The sequence below is a fragment of the Stenella coeruleoalba genome, assembly GCF_951394435.1.
Source record: "Stenella coeruleoalba genome assembly, chromosome: 2".
Lineage (NCBI taxonomy): Eukaryota > Metazoa > Chordata > Mammalia > Artiodactyla > Delphinidae > Stenella > Stenella coeruleoalba.
In genome coordinates, this window is record NC_137147.1 from 152,913,564 (window position 1) to 152,940,085 (window position 26,522).

Below are 26,522 nucleotides of genomic sequence, written 5' to 3' on the forward strand. Positions count from 1 at the left end.
AGAAGATTGTATTGCACATTTGTTCTCAGAATTACTTATAAAACCCTAAAACTTTAAAGCTGGTATTGATTTTTGTCCCTTTTCAGAAATTGAGGACACACCCGTGGTTGTGGTTTTTTTTGTCGGGAAGGATGCATCTTGCCCGTAACCTTTGTCCTAGTATGTTAGCTAATTCCCAGTCCAGGATGCCCTGAAATGTTCCTTCTGACCCCTTGGTAATTTTGTTTACCATCTTATTTCCTTTTCTGTATCTCTCCTTTTCTCACTAAACTAGTTAGTTGTCCCAAAGTGGTGAGTGGTTTAACTCTAAATCAGTTATGTCTCTTGTTTTGCTCTTGCCTGCAACCAAATCTGTTTGCCTTATGGAAATGTAGTTGATTGCTGAGAGATTATTTTGGCTATATCACAGTAGGATTCTAGTAGCATGGACTTTATAAGCACAAAATATAGAAATTTAGTCTTGAGAAAATTAGTAGTATTCTTATAATTGAGACTTTGGTTATTTTTTGTTTGTTTACTACAAATCAGAAGTTTTCAAGAATTGGAACTAAATAAATTGAACCTGAAAGTTAAAAAAATGTATCTTCTTTTTAGTCATTTAAAAAAATAGACTTACAGAATTATAATTGTGATTCACAGAATAGTCACATTTCAAGAGTAATACAGAAATATAGATTTTTTAAAAAAAGAAGTATACTTGTTGCTACATTCCTTTAAGATTAGGTGACCATACATCTAGGATCACTGGAACAATCCTGGTATATGCCTATTGTTCCAGTGTAATTATTAATAGTGCACTATTTCACTCTCAAAAGTTGCCTGGTTTGAACAATAAATTATATGGTCACTTTACTTAGAGGAGACTAGCCTTAATTCAAGTGAAGAAAAATATATACATCTTCTATTTTATGTTAAAAATTTCAAAATATTCAAATAACCATGATGGTATACTAACACAAACAGGTTAATAAAATATAAAACTGATGCTTACTCATTTTCCTTTCATATCCAGATATGTAAAAATACTATACTCTCCTTCTAGTAAGTGAATGACATCGTTTAAGAGAAAAATTTAAGTCTAAGGGCAATTAAAATCTTTATTTTTACTTCATCCAATACATAATCTTGTTTTTCAGTGTATGTTATAACTTTCTGGATGCATCATTAATTTTTAAAAAATTCAATAATATCATTGCACAGTAATGAAAAGTAAACCCTGCATTTTTAAGTGGCTTATTGTTATAGTAATCAACATGTAACCAAGTAACCCTTAGTTATGCTTTACAAAATTCTATTCCTCAGACTTATAAAACAAAACCTACCATTATAAAAGAAGTAAGCAATCTTGTCCATTAGCAAGAGTTAGCGTATGCTCTTTAAAACTGGATATTTTGTTGGATACACTAACAATATTTTATACTCATAAACCAGTTTGAAGCCTGAAACACAATTTCATTTATCTTTACATTCTACGCTTTATAGTGTCCCAGAAAGTGTCCATCTGTTCAGCTGAGATTGCTTCAAATAGTGAGTGGTCAGAAAGACTTAGATGATAAAGGTCAAAAGAGCCTCTTGACCCTGTGATACTTGCCAAAGCAATTGGAGCATCAGGACTGATATACTGTTAGATACAGTTCACTAAATCAGCCTCACTTTAACTGGTAATGATAGAAAAAATACACAGTAAAGTCATTGCTGAAAGAAAACAAAAAGTATCCAATATAGTAATTTATTACCAGTCAGTGGGTTTCCCGCACTCAGCTGTTTTACCCCTGCAGTGGTGAGAAAAAGCAAAAAGGTACTCTAACACTTAGCTGAAAATGGATGCCCCGCTGATACCCGGGATGCATGGTGGCCCCATGATTGCCCATGCCATTAGCTTGGTAATGTTATCTCTATTGTAAACTCAGCTCCCCATGTTCTTCTTGTGCATCAGCTGCAGATTGAAGCTTTCTCCTTTGTCTTCTATTTGTGCTGCCAATCATGCTGCTCTCCACCAACCCTTTGGAGGGAGATAGTTTTTACTACCAACAACGATGTCCAGCCGCCTAGAGCTCAATGGATCTAAAAATTTAATGGCTGACACTTTCATTTACACCTTGATTTATGCATTGTTGGGCTATTTGTTCATTCCTATCCTTCCACCAATGGTTTTTCATATCTTTGTAAGATATATGTTTTTTGTAACTAGTATATCCCTACCTGTTTATAGTTTTCTATGAAATGAAGTTATTTGTTATAAATGTTGAAATGTATTTGGTACAATATGAGCAAAGCCCTTTGTAGATCTTTTTCATTTAGTCAATCAATAAAAAAATCCTTTTAAAAATAGTTACTGGTTTCTGTCAATGAAGGAAAAATTCCCATGGAGAAGTATAAATGAGCTCTTTGAACATCAGGGTTTTTATCCATAAAACTATCTTAAGATCAACAATATAGCACTGAGTAAAGACAGATTAAAGACGAGATTTTGCTAATTGCAAGCACAGAGATGGTAAAGTAAATTTTAATTCACATTTCTAATTGTATATGGGAGGTGCAGTTTTGGGTTTTTGATTTCTGTTTGTGTCTGCTTTAAAATAGCTCAACCTTTATAGACTGAGTAAAAATCAGTAAACATATGGATTCTCTTACCTTCCTCAAATACTTGAGTTATTTCAAGGTTTACTTCATTTTATAACTGACAGATACCCCATTTTCCTCAAATCATAATAGAAATTTATTCCAGAAATAATTATAAAGAAAGCAATATTAACGTAGCATTTACAGTTAAACACAGAACATAAACCTGATTTTGTTTTTATAATTAAGGATCTGGTAGTGTATTAAGTTTGTTACTGTGTACATTTTTAATGGATAAAGTAGTCCTTCATACATTTAGTTTTACATATCAAAGTAAATGACATGCTATAATTCTCCATGGAAATATTTTTTTCAATTAAAATCTAAACATTTTAGGTTTGGTTATGGAAATTGGTAAATTGTTGAAAAGGGTGTAATTTTCTCTTTCTACCAAGACACATGTTTCAGCTTTTAATTTAACAAACATTCTCTAGGATTATTCTGGACTAAAACTAGATATGTGAGGAGCTAGAAAGCTCCAAACCAGAATCAGCCTCTACTCCACTAGTGCTTTTATTTTGATCAGGTTTTCAGCACTGTATTTGATTACTACGAAGGCAGTTTGGTGGGAAGCATGTCCCAAGCCAGCTCCCATCTATTTTAGAAACTGCAGTGCTCTGTGCTTCAGAACAACTATGGAGTTTATTATCTTTTCAAGGACAAATAGAGAAAGGCATTTCAGAAAGAAAGAATGTTCCTAATAATGCATTTCTGCACTGCGAGGGATTGTTTGACTTGCAGAATAAAAGTCTTCTACTCAATTAATTTGAGTTATTATTACAATTAATTAATTGGTTAATTAATTAATTTGTTTCTCGTATAGAGACAAGGCAACTCATTATACCCCATGTTATAAATATTCATAAACCAAAGAATCCGTAAGTCAGTATCTGGCTTAGCTCTTAGTCTATTTTTTAGACCAAATAATCTAAAATGAAAATTGTGTGAAAGCTTTTTAGCACTGAATAAATGTTAATTTACTGTTACCTTTATTAACAATCCTTTCACTTTTCTTTCTCACTGTATTTTCTACCTTAGAAACATCCAAAGGGCAAGGTGGCAGGCAGAGGAGGAGCTCATTCACCAGGAGTGTGTGTCTTGTTAGGAAAATGACTAGTGTCTTAGGAAAAGAGGGTAAACCAACTTGGGACTCTCCAACAGCTAATGGAAACGTGTAGTTTAAGGAAGGTAGCACAGTCCCCAGAATAAGCTGAATCTCAATGGTAAACAGCCTTCAGAGACAAGAAGGTAGATAGGTAAAACAGCATCTAAGTTGTACTTTCCATGAAATTTTTATGTGGTTATGTGTATTAAATCAGTTAAAGTAGATGGCATGTCTTGATGTATTTGAGGGGGAAAATATAAAAGCATTTTCTTTTCCTGGATATCATATCAGTAATATATACAGTAACTTGACTTTTCAGGTATGGTTTATGTTGTAATTTAAGACTTTTCAAAATACAATGTAGCAGTATTGGTTTTCATGTATCACTAATGGATCGAGGGTGAATTTTAGGAAATGAGTGCTTGACAGTACAGGGAGGACCCTGACATTTATGAATAGTAAAGAAACCTCTCTCACTCTTCAAACCACAGCCCTGTGTTAGTTAGCCTCTGTTATTATGATACTTTTGATGTATTCCTTTCTAGACCATAAAATAAAAACATGTGTGTAGGTCTGTGTGAATGTGTATAAATTCCATTTTCACATAGAAATGAGATATTATAGATTCTGTTCTACAAATTAAGTCAAAAATATTTGGTGGACATTCTTCTATATCAGTACATACACATCTACACTGGTTAGATTTTTAACCAAGCCTCCAATAAATACTATTTTAGTTTTCTCTTTCAGAAAATCTTTGATGGGGGAAGCTATTTAGGACTATATGTTAATATGCAATTGTTACTAGTTTATGTTGTTAAAATAAACCCAGTATTATTTTGTTTACTTGAAATTATTGCATAAATCAAATTTAAATGACAGGATTAAAGAGGGATGGTTACTCATACAAATGCACCTAGGAAAACCATTCCAATTTATCCAATATTAAGAAAACGTATGACTCAAATAATTTTTTAAATAAAAAAAGCAATAATGATGCCAATTTAATTTATAATAATCTACCATCCCTACTATTATTTAACTTTTTTTCTGGCAGTTTTAGCAAATGTCAAATCATAAGAAAAAGAAATAAAAAGGATAAAAATAGAACAAATTACTTTTATTCAAATATAGTAATAGTGGATACGCTACATTTGAAAAAATGAATAGAACAGAAAACCTAATAAAACAAAAATTAAAGTTAAGCATAGTAGTGCCGAAAACAAAACTCATATACTAACACAGAAAACACTAGTTAGAAAATAAAATGAATATAAAAAATTCCATTCAATGAATATAGGAAATTAATAGAGATAAATTTAATAATAAATATGCAAGATCCATATGAAAACATATTCTAAAAATTACTGAAAGTCCTGAAAAATATCTTGATTTAGTAACAATGTAATCCCAGACAGAAAGTACAGTATTTTAAAGATTTCCATAGTCACAAATCTGTACATTTAATGACAATAACTTCCAAAATCTCCCTGGTGGGTTTTTGGGAACCTGGTGAGTTGATTGCAAAATTCGCCTGGAGAAATAAATGTATAAAATGAGCTAAGGAAAGTTAAAAAAATGAAGAAGAATGGACATGGGGCTTTTTTCTCAGATGTCAAACATTATCATCTCTCCATCCATCTATCTGAAGTAGAGTTCATTAGTGGTTCAAGAACAGACAAATAGATAAATGGAAAAGGAAAAAAGAGTTCAGGAATGAGGATGTATATAAATCATAATTTGCTCTTTGGAAAAGATGGCACTTAAAATCATAGAGGAAAGTAAATAAGTGGCTTTTGTATAATTGAGAGTAATTTCTGGGAAAAATATAAAATTATATCCTACTGTCTACCTTTAACAAAAATAAACTTAAGATGAATAAAAGTTTTAAACATAGAAACATAGATTACTAGACGAGAATACGTAATAATATTTTTAGTAATTGTGAAGGGCCTAAGAGTGGGAAAATTCTCCAAATATACGTGAAAAAACTTATAGTTTTACTATTTAACTTTTAAAAATCATATTGCAAAAACCCCAAAGATCTATAAATTTAAAGTCTAATGATACTTGAAAAATATTTGTAATATATTCAACAGATGATCAATATCTTTACATACAAAGGGGCTCTTACCATTTGATAAGGAAAAGATAAATAATAAAATAGGAAATGGGGCAAATATTAACACTTAAATCACAGAAAAATCTACAAATAGTCATTAAGTTTTTCTCACTAAAAAATATCAATACATATTTTTATAATCAAATTAGTAATTTCTTAAAAAGTGATGAACTCTTTAATGACATGATGAAATAATTACTCATTTTTGGTTCAAGTGTGTTTTGAAACAACCTTGCTGGAGCATAGTCTAACAATTTAACCAACATTTTAAAGGCACATATTTTTCACCCTGAAATTCCATTTCAAAGAATTTTTTAAAGAACCTGAAATGTGTTCTATGATTTTAGGCACAGGTATGTTCAAAGAAGGCATAGAAAACAGTGGTTTTCATTTGTAATCTATGGAGAAATGGCTTACTTGGGGAACACTTTGTGCTCTTCCAAACCACCCGAAATTCTGCATCAATAAGATTTTGAGGAGTCATAGTTCAAAGTCAGGGCAATGACATCCAAGTATGCCAAGACCCAAGAGTAGGGGCACCCTAACTGAAGCTCTGGGTAGACAGAAACCCACTGACTGGAGGCAATCTGTTAGGAAGAAAGTTGACTCTTGACTGATCCTGTAATTAGGTGCTTAAATGGGCTAGTGTTGTGAGGCACTTACTTTTCACTTAGGCGACAGTTTCTTAAATGAATTCCTCTGGTCACAAGGATGGGCTTGTGGAAATGTGCAGGACTAACACCTGAGGGCTGAATCCCAAGTTACCAGAAACAAAGGCATACTTAATTATTTTTAAACTGTGCTGGCTTTTATTTGTTATTTTTCAAAAAGACCTGGAATAACATCTTAATCATTATGTTTTGGTATTGAATAGTTACTAGAGGGAGGATGCCTTGAAATAAGTATGCTTGCCCTCAATGTTTACATGACTTGGCTGACCTGCACTTTTAGACTCAATGAAGTCTTCTGTAAAAGATCTCATGTTTTATGAACTCTTAATGGAACAAATTCCTGTTGGTATAATGCACTGAGGTTGAGGCACGCTCAGCTATTTAGAGGTTGGAGTGGGTGACAGTAATGGTATTGATACTTATACATATGATGAAGACAAAAGGTAAATGTTGAAAAAGAAATTAAAATGTCATAAAAGAAATCCAAGGAAGGCAAGATTACAGCTGAAAGAGGATATTAGAAAAAGTTTGTGTAGGGAAATCTCTTGGGGAAATGAGTTTTCGTTAGGGGTAGAATTTCTGAAGATGGGTGTTAGGGCATTCCCAGCATGAGAAGAGGCACAGAGGCAAAGAAATCAAAAAAGCTAAAAAGCCAAAACTAGCTACTAACAGCAGAAGAATCAGGCAGCAGTGCCAAGCACAGTTTGCAAATAGGAAAGAAGGTTGGGGGAGAATTTGAGTGAGATGAACTAGACTGCGAGGTGCATGCTTCAGGGACCGTTGGTCTTGCTCACCACTGAGTCTTCCACATATGGCACAGTGCCTGGCATGTAGTAAATGCTTAGTAAACATCTGATAGATGAATGAATGAATCATTAATGAAAAGTGAAGGAGGGAACATGGTATGAGAGGCATTGAAGGAGGACTTCAGAGAAGGAAAATATGATATTCAGATTTAAGCCTGGTTCACTGGAAGAATGTTGCTGCCAGGGATGTCAGGAGATGAAGTGGACTATCTTAGTGAGGAGACTAGTACTGCAGTACAGATCCAATTAGGAGAATCTGCTCCTCCAGATTTAATTTAATTTAATGGTTTAAAAGTTTTAATGTAGTTAGTCTGGATATTCAATTTAAATATATAGTTACTTAATTTAAAAGATTTTCTTGTATTTGCTGTTACAATCACATATTGTAATTAATTGTGTTTTGGTATGGCAGATCAGGTTATAATTGAATTTCACAAACATTTTCAACTTAATTTCTATAACTCCATGCTGACAGTGAAATAGCTTTAACTGAGATGTTGACATAGAAAACTTTCACCTTTATTGACAAAAAGTATGATTAAAAATTGAATGACATGCCACTTCACTCAAGACTTTAATAAAAGTTTTATACAGAATAAGTAATAGTAAAGTGTACTTAAAGCCAGGCCACTGATGTGGCCATATACTTATTAACAGTAGTTTTCTAATATACCTCTACTGCATTTTAAATATAATCACCGTACTTTCCTAATATTTCTAATAAATGCTTTCTCATTTATTCATTTTCTCTTTTTCTTTCATAGCTCCTTATTCATTTTTGTGAATATTATTCCTTCAATTTCTCTTTGATGATTTTTTTTTTTCAGTCCATTCTAAAGCATTGATTTCATCTGGAGTAAGTATATATCTCAGCTTTTATTTTTTAGCTATTAGATTTTCAGTGTTTTGGAATTTTGGTTTATAGACTCATTTCTAGAGCAATTTTCTTGTGTTTTTTTCATTTTAGTGTATTTTATTTTCCTCCCTCCCTCCCTCTACTCAGCTGATATTCTCTGTTGGTTTTACTGTTGCGTCTGTCTACCTTTTCAAGGTCCTCAGTCCAGAATAAGGCCTGGACCATACTGATACTAAGTATATTTCTGTCTAATTAGGGAATGAGCTTGTGGGTTGATTTAGTTACAAGTTAAAATTGTTCTAGGTCAGCTACCCTCCATAGTGACGTTAACCTCAGGGGCTAAACTCTAAAGCCTGGCACCTGCTTAAAGGCCTGTGACTTCACTTCCACACTCAGCACTTTGTGTTTCTGTCCCATTTTGGCCCTCGAAGATGTCTATTTTGTTTTTGAGCTTGTCTAAGCCTTTTAACATTTCTTTTAAAAAATATTTCATCCATCACTGGTATCCATTTGGAAGAAATAATTTGCTCCAAAGTCTAAACTTTGCCATCTTGACTAGAAGTCAACTGATATTTTCAAAACCTCTAGGATTTGTTAGTTTGTCATAAAACAGAAGTAGTTAATTAAACTTAAAAGCTTTTGCGCAGCAAAGGAAACCATAAACAAAATGAAAAGACAACCCTCAGAATGGGAGAAAATATTTGCAAATGAAGCAACTGACAAGTGATTAATCTCCAAAATATACAAGCAGCTCAATATCAAAAAAACAAACAACCCAGTCCAAAAAATGGGCGGAAGACCTAAATAGACATTTCTCCAAAGCAGACATACAGATGGCCAACAAACACATGAAAAGATGCTCCACATCACTAATTATTAGAGAAATGCAAATCAAAACTACAATGAGGTATCACCTCACACCGGTCAGAATGGCCATGATCAAAAATTCTACAAACAATAAATGCTAGAGAAGGTGTGGAGAAAAGGAAACCCTCCTACACTGTTGGTGGGAATGTAAATTGGTACAGCCACTATGGAGGTTACTTAAAAAAGTAAAAATGGAGCTACCATATGACCCAGCAATCCCACTCCTAGGCTTATACCTGGAGAAAACCATAATTTGAAAGGACACATGCACCCCGATGTTCACTGCAGCACTATTTACAATAGCCAGGACATGGAAGCAACCTAAAGGTCCACCAACAGAGGAATGGATAAAGAAGATGTGGTACATATATACAACGGAATATTACTCAGCCATAAAAAGGAATGAAATAATGACATTCCTTAGACATGGATCAACCTAGCAACTGTCATACAGAGTTAAGTAAGTCAGAAAGAGAAAGAGAAAAACAAATAGGGTATAATATCACTTATATATGGAATCTAAAAAAATGGTAGAGATGAACTTATTTGCAAAGCAAAAATAGAGTCACAGACATAAAGAGCAAACTTATGGTTACCAAAGGGGGAACGGGGGGATGAATTGGGAGATTGGGACTGACATATATACACTACTATGTATAAAATAGATAACTAATGAGAATCTACTGTATGGCACAGGGAACTCTGCGCAATGCTCCATGGTGACCTAAATGGGAAGGAAATCTAAAAAAGAGGGGATATATGTATACATATGACTGATGTACTTTGCTGTACAGCAAGAAACTAACACAACATTGTAAAGCAACTATACTCCAATAAAAATTAATTTTAAAAAAAGTAGCTGTCTGAAGTTTTTAGTAGCAAAGATGTAGGCAGCTACTGTAATTTCCTTTTGTATCCATGTACTGTATTCTCTGCTTTTTGTGGCATGAGTTTTAAAGGTAACTTCTTATATAATATATTAGGTATATTAGGTCATAAATTCATCTACGTTGCAGAGTTGTTTCTCAGAAAATTTTCTACTTCAAGAAATTGTGTTACCTTTTCTGTAAATTTACCATGTTTGTTAATCATCATATAATTTCTCAGTGGTAGTGTTCAATACACAGATACCACATTTCCCCCCACCCCCCATCATCTGTGCCATCCTTACTTGAAAAACTCCCATTGTCACAAATCTTTTGATGTGGATACTTTCCCTTGAGTATAGATACATTTTCTAGAATTCCTAATCTTTTTTCTGGCATGAACTACACTTGCAATGCATCAACTGTGACTTCCAGTTTTTTGTTTATTTAAAGAATAGGAAGAATTTAGAAAATTACAGAGTAACCAGAGCGCTGAATCTTTGTATATTTTTATGATTATTTTCTGATCTGCTACATGGCTTCATCCATACCTAGTTAAAAAGAAGTTGTTAGAGTGACTCATCACCATAGAGTCATTCAGATGTCAGGGAGGAAGAAAACTTTCCTGTACCCTTCTAGGTTCTTCTGGCTGGTCTAAGAGTTAAATTGACATGAGACAGATTAACAGGAGAAAATCAAATTTAATTTTATACTTATGGGAATCCCACAAACATGAGAGGGTTAGAGATAGAAAGGTAAAATGAGGTATATATGACATCCTGAGCTAAGGAAGGGGATAGGAGTCTGGGGCTTTCAAGGACAGGAGGGTCATTCACAGGATGATAAGCAGAAGAGCACATGTATGGGTAATTAGACGTTTGCCTTGACATATAGATGGAGCCACTTAGATAAAATCTATCTCTGGTTATAACTCTTTTCTGGGAAAAATCCCCAACTTAAATTCTTCTAGCTAGTTAAGGGAGGGGCAGTAGTTTCTCTTGAACTCTCAGGGTCTGGATTACCTTTAGTTCAAAATAATCCTCATGCAAAAGTGATACATTTTGGGGAGGCTAATTCTGAACCTCTATACAGATTACTAAACTTTGTTTTCTCAGGGGCTACATTTTACATGCAGAATTCCCCAATTTTTATATAACTTATTAAATTACGCAATTAAAGTTATAAGCCTGGGAAAGAATATTGAGAACACAAAGGTGAAAGTACCGACAAGCAAACATCATAGTTCCTGTGATTAGAAGGCAGAAAGTACAACATAGCCTACCAGTGGTCAGGAGGATTGTAAAGCATGGGTTAATCTGTTGAGTTAGCTGTTATAAAGGTCCAAACAAAATTTTTACTTTAAACTAAAAATAAAGTTATAATTATTAAAATGTGATTTATATTATATTTAACAAAATTTAGATTATGATTGTAATTATATACTACTTCTTTAGAACAAATCATGTGTTTTGTTTTGTGTATTTTTTTTAAATTAAACTGTATGGTACATAATATGTTACATTTTACTTCATGTTTGAATTTTATATTGAATAATATAGACTTATTTTAGAAAACCATTTAAAAGATAATCAAGCGAAAACAAAAACAAAACAAAACAAGAAGATAATCAAGTGTTTCACAGGCCTCTCTTATATATTTTATGTTACAAGTTTGTCATTTGAAGCATCTGAATTAATTTTCTCTTCTTCAGTTGTTAACTGGTCTTCTCTGCTGGATTCTTATTAGTCAATGACAGTGGGTATGACTCAGATAGTTCCAATATCCCTGTCTGGATTTAGTGTAATCCTGCATTTTTAACAGTATTTGCTATTTACTTTGCAATTGGATTGCATTATTTGATAATCAGTCAGAACCTGACTGATGGATGTTAGAAAGGGAGGAGTGTTTGGGTACTAATTTTATAAATGATCAGCTCATTAGTAAATATTTTCATATAATGATTACTTTTTCTTCCTTATACATCTCAGTGAATATGGTGTTTCATAAAAGGAATGCTTAGCTAATGAGGACCCTCTGTATATCTTAGAAACAATAAATAAAAAAACATTATTCCATTGTTTGAAAAACTTAAGTTGATAATATCATCTGAAGAATAGATAGAAAAAAACAGACTTGAGAATCCTGACTTGGCTATTTACCAAACGGGTAACTTTGAACAAATCACTTTACTTCTCTGTCCCTCATTTTCCCTTGTGTAAGGGGAAGGGGTCAGATTAAATCATTTCTAAATTCTTCTTGCTCTAACAAAACTAAATATCTAAAATATTTGCCAGTTATAATCTATATGTTTTCTCCCTTAGGATTTAAATGTTTGTACTAGGTATTATTGCACAAAAATCACAAGAGTGAGCAGGAGTGTAATTTTAAGCATCAGTTTTACCAGCATTTTGTATCTGTGGTAGGTTGGGCAGGTCAGATTCTTTCAAAACAAACTCAGTGGGGGATTCAATTTGTTTTCAGGAAGAAGTTTTATCAGAACATGTTGTTAGACAGTGTATTTCCACCTTCAAAGACAGAAGGTAAAAACAGTCTTTTTAAACCATTTTGTCTTTCTGAATCAGATAGGAAAAGAAGAGGCACAACTGAACACAGTAAGATGAAGAAAAAAATAAGTGAATAGACATTTTTTTTATAAAGATGTTAGACTTATACCTTCACACCTTTTACATTGTTTTCCTCCAAACGTTTGGGTCTTTCTTGGTTTTCTTTTTTACATGTATACTGGGCTGTTGAGAGTTTGAATTTTGTGTTGTTAACTTTAGTTTTACCTGTCATTTATTCTGGGTTCTTGCTGATAGTAGAAGAATAATTTCTGCCTGCTGGCCATCTGGGATTCTACTTGTAGACTTTCTGACTCAGTAGCTTTTCCCCAAATCTGTGTACTTCAGACAAAGAGCTCAGCTCTGTGTGCCTCTTTCTACTCCCCACCTGCTGTTTAGAGCATTCACATGTAGATATATCAGTACCATTTTACTCCCCAGCCTCACAAAGTTCAGAGGTTGGAATGGACCATTGTTCTTTAGTGCCACCCTCTTGCTGTCCTGATTGTAAACCATACCTCCACTCTTGCCTCAACCTGAATGTCAGAGAGTGAGACTAAACATGATGTGAAGTTGGGGAAAAAACCAGCACCTTCTGATGTATGCAAAACCTGGACAGTACATTTTGGGGAAGTATCTGCCAAGCAATCAGAGAGCATTCTATAAACAACATGTAAACTAATAACTTAAAATTTTATTTAGCCCTCACATTTTTGCAGTGACATAGATTGAATGAAATACTCTTGTATTTAATTATTTATTCTAGACTTTTTATTGTAACTAGATTGGTGAGTGTTTCTAAAACACTCCTGTTATAATGATGGTTTACATATACTTTATCATTCTAAAAGTAATATAATTACATTTCTGTTTTTACACAACATCATTCAGTCATGATTTAGCAGGTTACTGTTATTAGAATTCTTGTCTGAGTAATATATTGTATATAGGTAACATATAAATATAAATAAGTTTAAGAATTACTGTAACCTTTGCTACACATTACTAAAAGTTATGTATTGCCCAGTTCATGATATGTTAAAACCCAGGAATTACTATTATAGGTATTTATTTGCTTTCTATGTTACTTATGTCTAAAACAATGGTAAATATTGTTTTTCAAATCCTTTGGTGATGTGACTTTAAAAATATACTATTTCTTAAAAGATTTTAAAATGCTCAAACAATGATCACTGGCTAGCATTATAACATTTAATCATTTTAGTACATTCAAATATAACAATGGTTTATACATATTGTCCAATGGACTTATTTCCAAATGGAAGCCAACTTTGTTGTATGTTAAATAAATTTGGAATAATATTTGTGATTTGAAAATATTGTAAAACATCCAGTTGCTCCTGAGGCTTAAGGTGATCACATTTAGGGACAGAAATTTAGGATTTTTTGTTTATGGCAGTACAATGGGCCTATTGTGGTGGTGTGGATCTCAAAATAAGAAGATGAGACCAGACCAGGGAATGTGTATACTGCTAGAATCATTGCTGTGATTTTTGAGTGGCCCAGTAATTGAGGAGGTCTAGCTGTTGTGTCCAGAGAATATTATTGCTTAGGGAAGTGGAAGTGCACAGGAGGGCAAAACCCTGTCTTCAGCCCGCTTCATTAACCCCTAATTCAAAAGAAACTATGGCTATAGTTTGTGAATAGGTGACTTCCTTGCTTAATACCCTTCAAGGGTCATAACTGCTCTTTGAGTAAATTTGAAACTCAACAGTTTGCAGGGCTCCGGTGTAATCTGGCTCCTGTCCTGTCTGTCTCATTCTGTAATACGTTCCCGTACTCTACTCTGTAGACAAACTAAGATTGTCACAGTGCATGATCCCTACATACCTTCTCACTCCTCTTCCAGCCATCACTCTAGGGGGCTTCCCATTCTCTTCCCTTTGCCTGGAATACTTGGCCTCTCACTTTTCTTCAGTTCATTTCTCCCTTATCTTTCAGATCTCAGTTTGGTGTCACTTCTGCTTAGACTCCTACTTGTATCTTTCAGGCTGAGATGCCTTCTTCAGATCTTTCTAGTTTCCTATATTTTTGCTTATACTGCCCTCATCTAAGCTATGTGGTTAGTGCTTGGCACATTTGTCTCTCCCCTCTGAGTGTAAAGAATGTGAGCTGCATCCATGCAGATGCTGGGTCTTGTTCTGTATTGGGTGGATAGCTTCTCACACCATGTTCTACTTAATACATACTCAGCAAGGACCTCTTGAATGACAGCTGAATGAAAGAAAACCAGGCATAAACCCAAAGGATGGACTGGGAATGGTAACCTTCAAGAACATGAAGTAGCATCTCAATTAGGAAAGATGATACTCAATATTTTTAAGACTCTTGATACATATTATCACAATAGTTTTGAAAAATGTTAAGGACATCTAGATCTTATCAGAGTTCACCTTGAAATGATCACTCAACAGTTTGGGATACTCTACTTTTTGTTTGTTACAAATCTGTGAAAATTCTAGCTAATTTAAGGGATCAAAACTGGTATAGTATATAAAATTTTATACTTGTTTCCTTTTTATTGGGACAAATGGTTTAAAAACTATTCCCCTCTGTGATATTTTTTAAATCTCCTTTTCTCATTTTTTCTCTTGAGTATATGGCTAATTAATTTTTGTGAGTTCTTTAAATATCTAAAATATTAGCCTTTGATCATTTATGCTGTAATTGTTTTTCTTACACTTTTAAGTTTAACCTGATTAATGCACTTTTTTTTTTTAGAGGTACCTGTTAAAAATATTTAGGTAGCCATATCTATTATTAATATTTTCTCTGTCAATTTGTATTACTTTTTTAAAACAGCTTTTGTTTTGTATGGTAAAATACAAATTTTTGTAGGAGTTTTAAAAATAGATATAATCAGGAGTCATAAGAAATCTGCAGTTTTGTAAAAAATCAAACTGTACTTTTCAAATCTAGGTATTTTCTATCGACAATATATGTGAAGTTCTTGCTGTGACATTATGTATTTTATAAAGGACTCTTTTTAATATCTACTTAATATTTTAATGTGTGCATATACCATAATGTTTTAGCCAAATCTCTATTATGGAACATTTACTTTCAGCTTACTGATATAGAAAATTTAACAATGAGCATTCTTTTTCATATAATTTTGTGCATCTTTGCAATTTTACCCCAGGATAAATTATTTTTAGAAGAATTTCTGCATCCAAGGGTATATAATAGTTTAAGGTTATTGATACATTTTGCTAATTGCCTTCCATGAAAGAGATACCAGCTTACACCCATCACGCAGTGTGTGAGAGTGCCCATTTTCTTGCTCCATTATCAAAACTGAGTATTTTAATTTTTAGTGTTCTTTACAAACCCAATTTCTGTCTCTTTGTAGGCTAATAGTCTGAACAACAGCGCTGATTAATTCTCTAAAAGTAGTGAATAAAGTAGTTTAAAATTCATCCTTAAAAATAATACATGTTAGTTTAAATGAAATTTAAGGCAACTCTTAGAGGTGAAAAACAAAATGAGAACACAAATCCAAACAGGAGAGAGAAAGCTGAAAGACCATTTGCTAGTCTCTGGGTTCTCTCAGCTTTGGTTTTAACTGTGACACAGGTAATTAGAGGTAATTAGAGGGAATGTCCAGGCCCAGTGTATTGATGGGAAGTTAGGTTGGAGAAAATTGTGCAAATCCGTTATTCTCTAAGAGCTGTATATGCAGTGAAAAAGTGAACCAAGGTGAGGGATATGTTCCACAAATGGAGATAATAAATATTTTTCTGTTGGTTTTAGCCCAAGATGGATGGGGGAAAGTAGGTTTGCCTGAAAATTGATAACCATAACCTAACTTCACACAGATTGAGGGTTAGGATTCACATTACTTGCAAGAAATGAAAAACTCTTAAGGTAAAATTTTTATTTAAATAGGGACCTGCTGGTGGTACCCCTGAGTACCTGGCAGTCAAAAATACAAATACTCTCTTGAAGAATGCACCTTTAACCCATGTCTCAAAGGATTCTCACCAATAATGTTTCACACATACACACACACACTTACAAAACATATAAGGAAACAGGAAAGCATCAGCAAAATAAAAAAGAGTCATATTCACAAGGATTTCAAAAATTGGAACTATAGATACAGAATGCAAAATAAGTATGCTTAAAGAAATAAAAGAAGGCTTGAAAAATGTAAGTAAGAAATAACTGACTAAAAAATGACCAATTTGTCAAATAAAACTTCTAGAAATGAAAAATGTAAAAGTTGAAATTTGAAAATCCATGGATAAGTTAAATGACACGATAGAGACGGGGGGAAGAAAACTGGCAAATTAGAAGAAATTCTGAAGTGATTGCCCAGCATGTGACACAGAGAGACAGATGAAAAACATGAAAGGGGATAGAGTGACAAATAGCTAATCAGAGTTCCATAAGGGGATAATAGGATAGAGAGAGAAGATATTCAAAAAGACAAGTCTGAGAACTTCACAAAATTAATGAAGGATAGGAATACTCAGATACAATGTAAGAAAGATTGGGGGAAAACATACACACCTAGAAGAATCACAGTGATTCTGTGATTCTATGCAGAATATTAAAGACAAGATCTAAAAAGCAGCAGAGAGAAAGGCCAGATGGAGTGACAGACTATCAGCTCTCTATGTGACATGTCAACCACATCAAAGGAAACCAGAAGACTGCAGAATAATGCCTTAAAATTGCTGTGAGAGAATAAGTTAAAATAGTATACTCAGCGAAACTATCTCCTAAGAAAAACATGATTCCGTTGAGAGGATGAACAAAGTCAAAGTTGATTCTTTGAAAAGAAAATAAAAACTGAGAAACTTCTGGCAAGAAAGAAACAAAAGCAACAAAAATAATGTCAGAAATGAAAAAGGACCCATAGTTATAGGTGTTACAGAAAGTTTAAAAATTATAGGCAAATAATATAAACATCATTTTGAACAACTATAAAACTATCAAAAGAAATTAAGCACTATCTAAATAAGTGGGAGATATAATCCGGAATTTGATAAACATCCTCAAATTTATATAAAGAAGTAAAAGAACAGGATAGGAGAAACTACCCAATCACCTCTTAAAGACTTTTCATGAAGCTGTTATACAATGGAGTATTGTGCAGTCATAGATAAATTGATTAATGTCCCAGGGAACAGAGATCAGTGAGAAAAGGACAAATTCACAAGTAACGTTGGAATAATTGAATGTCAAAATTTTAAAAAACACGAAAATTATTCCCAATTGGGAACCAAACACAAATATGAAAGAGAAAAGTATGAAAGAATTAAAAAGTTGTGTGGAACTTTAAATTTTGGGAAAAAAATAGGTAAATAATTTTATATCCTCTGGATACCTATAATTTTTAAAGTAAATATTTCATAAATTTGATAGCATTAAAATAGGAATTCAGTGTTCATAGTAAAACACTATTAAAAATAGAGAAACGACAGGCCACAAATAGAGAGAAGTATTTGGACCACATAACCAACAAAAGATTACCTCTAGAATGAATGTATAACCCTAAAAATCAATAAGGAAAAGACAAATGAAAGTTTATAGAAGCCATAGGCAGACACTTTATAGAACAAATGTGAAAAGATAATGAAATATTGCAATGATAATTAATGGTAATAATTAAAAAAAAGAAAATTAAAACTACAAGGGATACCATCTTATATCCCCATATTGACAAAAATGAGATCCTGTATTAATAAGGATGTGGAGCATGGAAACTCTTTATACTACTGAGACTACTGAGTAGTCTCTACTGAGACTTATAGTAGTCTCTACAGAGACTTATAAATTGATACAATTATTTGGGAAAATCTAACAGAGTTGAAGTTGTGCATATCCTATGAATTATCAATGTCACTCTAGAAAGTTTTGCAGATGTGCACCAGAAGAAAGTCTTCACCAGAAGAATATTCACTGTGCTTTTTTTTCTTTTTGTAATATTAAATCTTGAAGATAATTTAAATATCCATTTAAATGAATAAACTGTAGTTATCATATAGTATAATACTTTATAGTGGTAAAAATGAAAGAACTACAGCTGTAATCATCAACAAATATGAATCTCACAATCGCAAAATTCAGCATAAATAAAGCAAATCATGGAAAATTATAAGCAGCATAATTATATTTTTATGAAAATTGAGAACATGCAGAATCAAATAGATTAATTAGGAATAGATATTTAAGATTAGGACACTAAATGAAAGCAAAGAAATCATAAACATGGAATTCAAGATAGTATTTAACCTCTGACAGTAGGCAGGGGTATTGAATCAGAGCAGGTTCTATTTCTTTCTTTCTTTTTTTTTTTTGTGGTACGCGGGCCTCTCACTGTTGTGGCCTCTCCCGTTGCGGAGCACAGGCTCCGGACGCGCAGGCTCAGCGGCCATGGCTCAGGGGCCCAGCCGCTCCGCGGCATGTGGGATCTTCCCGGACCGGGGCACAAACCCGCGTCCCCTGCATTGGCAGGCGGACTCTCAACCACTGCGCCACCAGGGAAGCCCAGCAGGCGGATTCTTAACCACTGTGCCACCAGAGAAGTCCCATAGTTTTACAAAAAGGATTTTTCCGGCCTAATAGAACACATTTTCCCCCAAAAATATAGTCGTACACCATCATTTAAATATATGTGGATGATATTCCATTGTATATATATACTAATTGTTCATTCAACAAATATTTATAATACTGTATAGTAATAATAATACTGTATAGTAGCATTATTTTATAGGCATTGGGAACAAAGGGATGCACAAAACACCAGGGGTGGAGTTTGAGTGATACTGGGGAAGATATACAGTAAACAAATAAATATTTCATATAATATAAGGTAATAATTAGTACTATGAAGAAAAAAAAGCAAGGAAGAAGACAGAGAGTAATAGGTTGGCATGAGAGTATATGGTACTCAAGTAAGGCACCCTAAATGAACAGGAACATAACTGAATTGTGGGAGCCCACCATGCCAGTATCTAGGGCAAAATCATCTTAGAGAAAGAACAAATGCAAGTCCACAAGGCGAGCCTTTAAAATTAAAAAAAAAGTAATTTGATACTGGTTCACATTTAGGTTACTTCCAATTATTAAAAATTTTAAACAAATTTCGAGAGACCATTTTTGTTAAAAGACTTCTTAAATTACTGCAGGTGCTCTAACTGCTCTTCTCAATTTTCATACCCACTTTTCCCCTATTGTATGTTTTCATGGCTATACTGATAAGAAGATATGAAAGTGTATCTGGAAGAAAGTTAATCTGATCCCATCTTACTCTATAGGCCTAATTCATATTTTTTAGAGGAAAAAATGAAAGTTTTAGAAAGGAAAAGTTTTTCAAAAAAATTAGAATATAGAATGTTGAATTTAGAGGGGAATTTTTATAGCTAAGGCAAAAAATTAAAATGCCTTGGGTTGTGCTGCTACTTAATTTCTTTTTATGCCATTTTAATATCATGGAACTTTTAATAAAATCACTTAAAAATAAGAACTTTGACACATAAATTTTTAAAATCTCCCTTAGGTCGCTGATGCCAAGTGTTTCTCAGGACCTTTTAATGTCTTGCCTGTGAAGACAAAATGGAGTAACATTGGTTTTCATATCCTTCTATTTGATCTGGAAAACCTTGTTGAACTTTTGCTGCCAACTCCAATCTGTGACGTTGACCCTTCCAATTCATTCTATGGCAGTGAGATCCTGAGAAGAGCCAAAAGCACAGTAGAGAAGAAAACACTGACACTGAAAAGAAATAAAACTGCCTGTGGTCCTCTCTCAGTGGAGGCACAAGCCAAGCCTGTTAGTGAAAGCCCAGCCCAAGGAGAAAATACCATGAAGTTATCAGAAGAAAACGATGGCATTAAAAGGCAGAAGAAAATAAAGAGCTCCAAAAAGATGCACCCTAAGCAATCTAGAAAAGTCAATGCCAACCTCACAATAGACACAGCTAAATTGCTCCTATCTTGCCTTTTGCCATGGGGAGTGGATAAAGAATTAGACAATCTTTGCATTAAGCATCTCAATATTTTAAAGCTTCAGGGTCCCGTTTCTTTAGGACTTGCTTCAAATGAAGATCACTTCTCATTGATGCTGCCAGGCTGGGATTTATGCAATGCTGAAATGAAAAAAGACTATTCAAAAGTAAATTTGTTTTCCAGAAAAGTTTTGGACTTGTCAAATAAATACACTTCCACTCTTCCAAATCAGGCTGGGATGCCAAGAAGACCGGAAAATAATTCTGATTCTTTGCAAGAGCCAAACACTATCTTTTACTTATTGAGCAAACTATTTTTAGTTAGTAAGTTAGTTAGCATGCCTTTAGAACTGGCATGTGGAATTGACAGGTAAGACATCTTATTTACGACATTAAAAAATTATCATTATTTGTTACATTTAGCTCTCTAGCCTCCCTCCTCCCCCCTCCCTCCCTCCTCTCCTTCCTTCCTTCTTTCCTTCCTACCTACCTTCCTTCCTTCCTTTAGATGAAGAGTAAATATGCAACATCTCCTTTAGCTTAAAACAATTTTAAGCAAATCTTCCTTTTAATTCTTTGAGATTGGAGACGACTTTGGGCAATACATCTATATGTTTTAAAATTTATTCATCCAACAAATATCCATTGCTCTCATAATATGTGCCAGGAAATTCACAGTACTGGATGCTGAATGATTCAATAGATAGATAGGTAGATAGATTCACACACACCTTGAAATCCATTATACTTGTTGTGAATTAAGTATGAACAAAAAACATTTAAATAAATGCCTATGATGATATACTTCATATATCATTAGGAAAGGAAAAATTTGAAAATTTCGTACCTCAAATCCCACTGTTTAATTCATACTTCGGCATATTAAAATAGAAGAGGTTATCATTAATTCACTTATACAAAGTACAGTTTAGTAATAATAGGCATTGTTTTTTGAGTGTTTAATATCTACTAGTCACCATGTAAGCCCTTTACATACATGATTTCACTTCATGTGCACAGCAAAGCTGGGGTTTAGGTACGATTATTTTGCTTATTGTATAGATGAGGATATTGAGGCTTATGGAGAGAAAGTATCAACCCCAGTATTAATTCAGAGCCTTACAAGCTGATTCAAGGCTGGGCATCAGTATAACTCCAGAGCCTGATTGCTAACCTTGACTCTGTGTTTACCTTCTCCCACTGCTAAAATTCAATATACTTTTTCATAGTCTGATGTTAGAAGATTGGATTCAATTCATCAAGTGCTTACTGAATATGTCTTTAGCACTAGCTCATAGAAGAAATATAAATAAATTTCTCATTTGGGTAGGAACTAATTGAAATGATGAAGATAATGCACATGAAATAAGTAGAAAACACTGAAGGAACAAGGAGAAATATTTGTAGTATAGGTAAGTATTATAGGTGGTCAGAGTAAAGAGAATAATTAGTGTGAGATGAAACCATCAGAAAGCCTTTATAGAAGATGTGCCGTTTGAACTGCTCAGTACATGGTGGTAAATAGTCCTTGATATTTCTATTCTTTGGTAAGAGCTCAGTTCAACAAATATCTGTGTCAGGTACTAGATAATAGAGTTCCTGCCTTCAGTGAACCTACAGTCTGGTAGCAAATCCTTATGGATTATGTAGATTCAGTGTTAAGCTCCCTATCATTATAATGCTTCTATGCTATAGGATTTTCCATTTTCTGTTTGGTGGCCCTAATAATGAGAAAACAGAGACTGTGAATTTCATTATTCATATACTTAATTTTCCTCTATTTTCTTTTCTTCTGTTCATTACTATATATATATATATATATATATATATACACTTATATAATATATAACTTCATATTTATAATTTATATATATAATATATATGTATTTTAATTTCAGTTAGGCACTTTTCTTTCTATTACTAAGAAAATTAAATAACACCTAAAGTATGATAAAAAAAATTGTAGTCAGCCAAGCCTGAAAACCTGAGAATGAACCCTGGTTTTGTTGTTAAACTAGTCATGTGGCTTTGGACTAGTCACTTAGCCCCTCTGGGCCTTGCTTTCCTCAGTTACAAAATGAGATGAATAGAATAGGTGATCATCAAGATTTTTTCAAATTCTTAAAAACAACTTATATTTGTTAGCCTAATCATGATCCCACAGAGCAGATGACGGACTCAGTTATTGTCGCCAGAGGTTTTAATTCTAAGTTTGTTCCAGATACTGAATACAGGATGGGAAGGATATATCTGGTGCCCTTTAGGGGAGATTAAGGGCTTTCAGCATGCTTTCCATTAAATGGCCTTAAAATCATTGCCACACTTTAGTTAATCTTTACAAAATTCTGCATTAAAACAAATTATTGAATGGCAGTGTCAGGATTAGAGACTGCTTCCCTAAATAAGCCATTTCAGATTTGATCTGCTATTGGATACTGCATGTTATATTTAGGGAAATCGAAACAATGTGTATTGGATTTGTCACTCCAAATCCTTCCAATAAATTTGGCCATTTTGCTAACATTTCACTGTGGTTGTAAAGGTGGAGAAATCTTTTTATGCTTAACAACTGAGTGTGTGACGAAACTGAATTTTAAGGAAAGAGCTATCTGCCTATGAGAATATCCCTGGATAGTATCTGAATGTCCTCTCATTGAATCACTGGACTAGGGTAAAGCCTGTCTTCATCAAGTCCTGATGGTACCTGGGGATAATTTTTTGGCAGCTATGAACATATTAGGATTCAAAAATTTATTACATTAGCCACAAATCACATGACCTAAAGTCGCAAGGCCCCTCCAGTAAAAGTGGATCACAAGATAATTCTGGTAAACTAAGATTCACAATTCACTTGGGGTTAGGGTTTTAGGTAAGTTAAAGTGGGGAAAAAAGATTCACCGAAGAGAATAATGTCAAAGATATTGCTAAAAATAATGTGTTCAATTCCCAAATTTGTTAAAGTGGTCATGCAGTCATATCGTCAATTTATTTCTCAAAATGTTTTTTATACATCTTTAATAATATCCTTTGAATCTTATTTCAACAGTTCTTTCACAATGGAGTCTGTGCATAAGAAGATGAAAAGTCCTGGGAATGATATTTTAAATATTTCAAGCTTCTACGGTTATTTACAAAATGGTAAAGGAGTTACAGATATAGTCTAATAATTTTTTTTCTTCTATGAAATGAAAGTGCTGTAACTGGATAGCACCCTACAGTTTAGAATAAGAAGTGTGCATGTTTATTGTTTGATTCAGTCTGTATTTTACATGGTTATAGTTTTGTATTCTGTCTATATTTGAAATATACATGAAATTTTGTTATTAAAGTAAATATCTTATAAGACATGTAATATGATAGATTTCATCAAATGATCTTTGAAATACCTAAAAGTATGAAACTTTTCAGCAAAGGACACATTTGAATATTAAATTAAGGTCATATGTGATTTATGGGGAATTTACTGTATCAATATCTTTATTACCAAATAAGTAATTATTACATTAGAGAGTTTTACAGTTATTTCAGAAGATTATATAATGGTCCTTGAATTCTTCTGAGTAACAGTCTTGGTGTTTAGATTTTCTTTTGATGCCAAATGGCTAATTCATCTCTAAAACCTGCTTCTCCAAATTTTTGACATCTCATTAAATGGCAGTCCCATCTTTACAGTTATTTAGGCCAAGAACTTTAATGTCATATTGACTTTCCCCTTTTTTCTTGTACCCCACATCCAATGTTTTAGTAATCATGTTGGTTCTACCTCCAGAATATATCCCAGATTCTGACTGCTTCTCTCCACCTACATGGCCAGCCCCCTGGTGTGAGCCTTCATCCCCTCTTGCCTGGATACAGAAGCCTCCTAACTACCCTCTGCTCCTATTCTTGGTTCCTACACTCTATTCCCAACCAGACATCCAGAGTCATCTATTTGAAACTAAGTCAGAACCTCATGCTACTGCTTAAAACCTTTCAGTGGCTTATGTTTCACTCTGAATCAAAGCTACAGTCCTTAGGATAGCTCACAAGGCCCTGTATAACCTGGCTGCTCTACTTACGTCATCAGACACACACCCCCATCTGACCTCATCTCTTTGTACTCATCCCCTGCTTCACTCCTTCCAGCTTTGCTGGGCTTTTTAACTCTTACCCACACATGACAGGCAGGGTTTAGGGTCTTTGCACTGATTGTTCCCTCTGTCTAGAATGCCCTTTCTCCAGATTCCACAGAAGTCAACCTGCTGCTCCCCACCTCCATCCTCCATCCTTCAATTCCTCCTCCAATACCATCTTATAAGTGAAGGTGCCCTCCCTTCTCCCCCGCATACCCTACCCCTTTCCCTATTTTATCATAATCCTTTTCACTATCTGACGTGCTGTATAGCATTTTTCCATTTGCCATCTACTTCCTGCTACTCAAATGTAAGCTCCAGGGACGTTATTGGGTTTTTTTGTTGTTTTTTTTTTACATCTTTATTGGAGTATAATTGCTTTACAATGGTGTGTTAGTTTCTGCTTTATAACAAAGTGAATCAGTTATACATATACATATGTTCCCATATCTCATCCCTCTTGCGTCTCTCTCCCTCCCACCCTCCCTAGGTTATTGTTTTTTATGACAGTTTTATTCACTGCTGTGTCCCCAGTTCCTAGAACAATGCCTGCAAGGAATTAAGCAAGTACTTTTGGATTAATGGATGAATAGAAAATAGAACAATGGTTTTGGAGATAAACCACTAAGGTTCAAGATCAAGTTCTGCCACTTACTACTTAACTTTGGGTGTATCTTTTACTCCTTTAAAAGCCGAATTTACTGCATTTGTAAAATGGGAATAAGATTCCAGAATTGATGTGCATTTTGCTTCCAAAGTTGTGCAGTATGTGATCAATACATTGGTATGACCTGAACAACACTGCACAGTGGCCCTCTCAGGGCTACTGAAAAGAATATTCATTTGGGATATTTTAAAGTGAGAGTTTATTAATAGCTTCCAATTATTAAGCCCCTAGTATGTCCAAAGAATTATGCCAATGACTTTACATTACATATTACCTCAAATAATATATAAACAGCAGTGCACAGTAGGAGGATCTATCTCTGTTTTACCCTTGAGAAAATTGGGACTCAGAGAAGTTAGCTGATTCACTCATAGTCAACCAGCCGACAAGCTGAAGGGCTAGGATTCCAGTCCAACTCCGTCTAATTCCATACTCCTGTATGGAATTATGTCAGGCCACTTCTCATATTTATGATTACAAGTCATGATTCCTCTATATGATCCAGTCTGGATTGCCAGCCTTCTCCTTAGATAGTAGCCCTTTTTAGGGTTATTTGCTCTAATTTTCATTTTTTTATAACACTGGGAAAGAGACTAGAATTTAAGGTGCAGTATAAGTAGTTTCTGCAGAGACTTAGGGATTTGCTAACCAGAGCCAAGGAGGCCCCAACTTTTCCTATGACTTCCCAACCAAAGCAGCCTGAGCAACTAGTGTTATTACTGAACAATCTCCCTGATGTTGAGAGGTGGCATTTATAGCATTTAAAATTCAGTTAGGTACTAAGGAAACATAGTTTTATGCTTTATAGTCGCCAGATGGGAGGTGAAGGGAAAGGAGGGATTCACTTCATGCTATTAATTCTATAAAGTCCAAGCCTGAGGAAGCCTGGGATGTTTTCTTTTTATCTTTCCCCCTGAAGTTATAATTAATTCTTTAACTCACTGTTATTGCCAAGAAAAGTTGGCTCTCATTTCCATCTCATATTAAAATTTTAACATCACATTAAAGTGTGCTGTGAAGTACCCCATGATGCCAGTAAGTAGTTACGGTTGAGACCGATACTTAGCTTTGATGGTGGAATCACAAGGTCAACAAAGTGAGAGAGGGAGAAAGGAAAGCGATCAAAAGAAAATGCTCTGTTACCTGCTGTGCTCATGAAGAAATGGAAAATATGACTTCAAACTCATAGTGTTGTATCATATCACATCTTTTATGTACTGTTCTTGGGCATTTCAAATTCACATCATAGGTTCCATCAGGAGAAAATGATGATATTAATGAGCAG

At 34.0% G+C, this 26,522-nt stretch overlaps 2 protein-coding genes across 14 annotated transcripts in view; one reads left to right on the top strand and one right to left on the bottom strand.

The window, feature by feature from the left end:
* The window catches only part of LOC307181738 (uncharacterized protein), an 817,010-nt gene that overhangs the window by 91,921 nt on the left and 698,567 nt on the right, over window positions 1-26,522 (bottom strand). The gene's annotated exons all lie outside the window — the stretch shown is intronic.
* Window positions 1-26,522, top strand: part of WDR72 (WD repeat domain 72) — a gene marked incomplete at its 5' end in the record, with an annotated part of 189,676 nt that overhangs the window by 81,968 nt on the left and 81,186 nt on the right. For both annotated transcript variants that reach the window (XM_079912516.1, XM_079912517.1), the window contains 2 exons: window positions 20,011-20,828; window positions 23,505-23,596. In XM_079912516.1, the coding sequence (XP_079768642.1) occupies window positions 20,011-20,828; window positions 23,505-23,596 (910 nt within the window). The remainder of the gene's footprint in view (window positions 1-20,010; window positions 20,829-23,504; window positions 23,597-26,522) is intronic.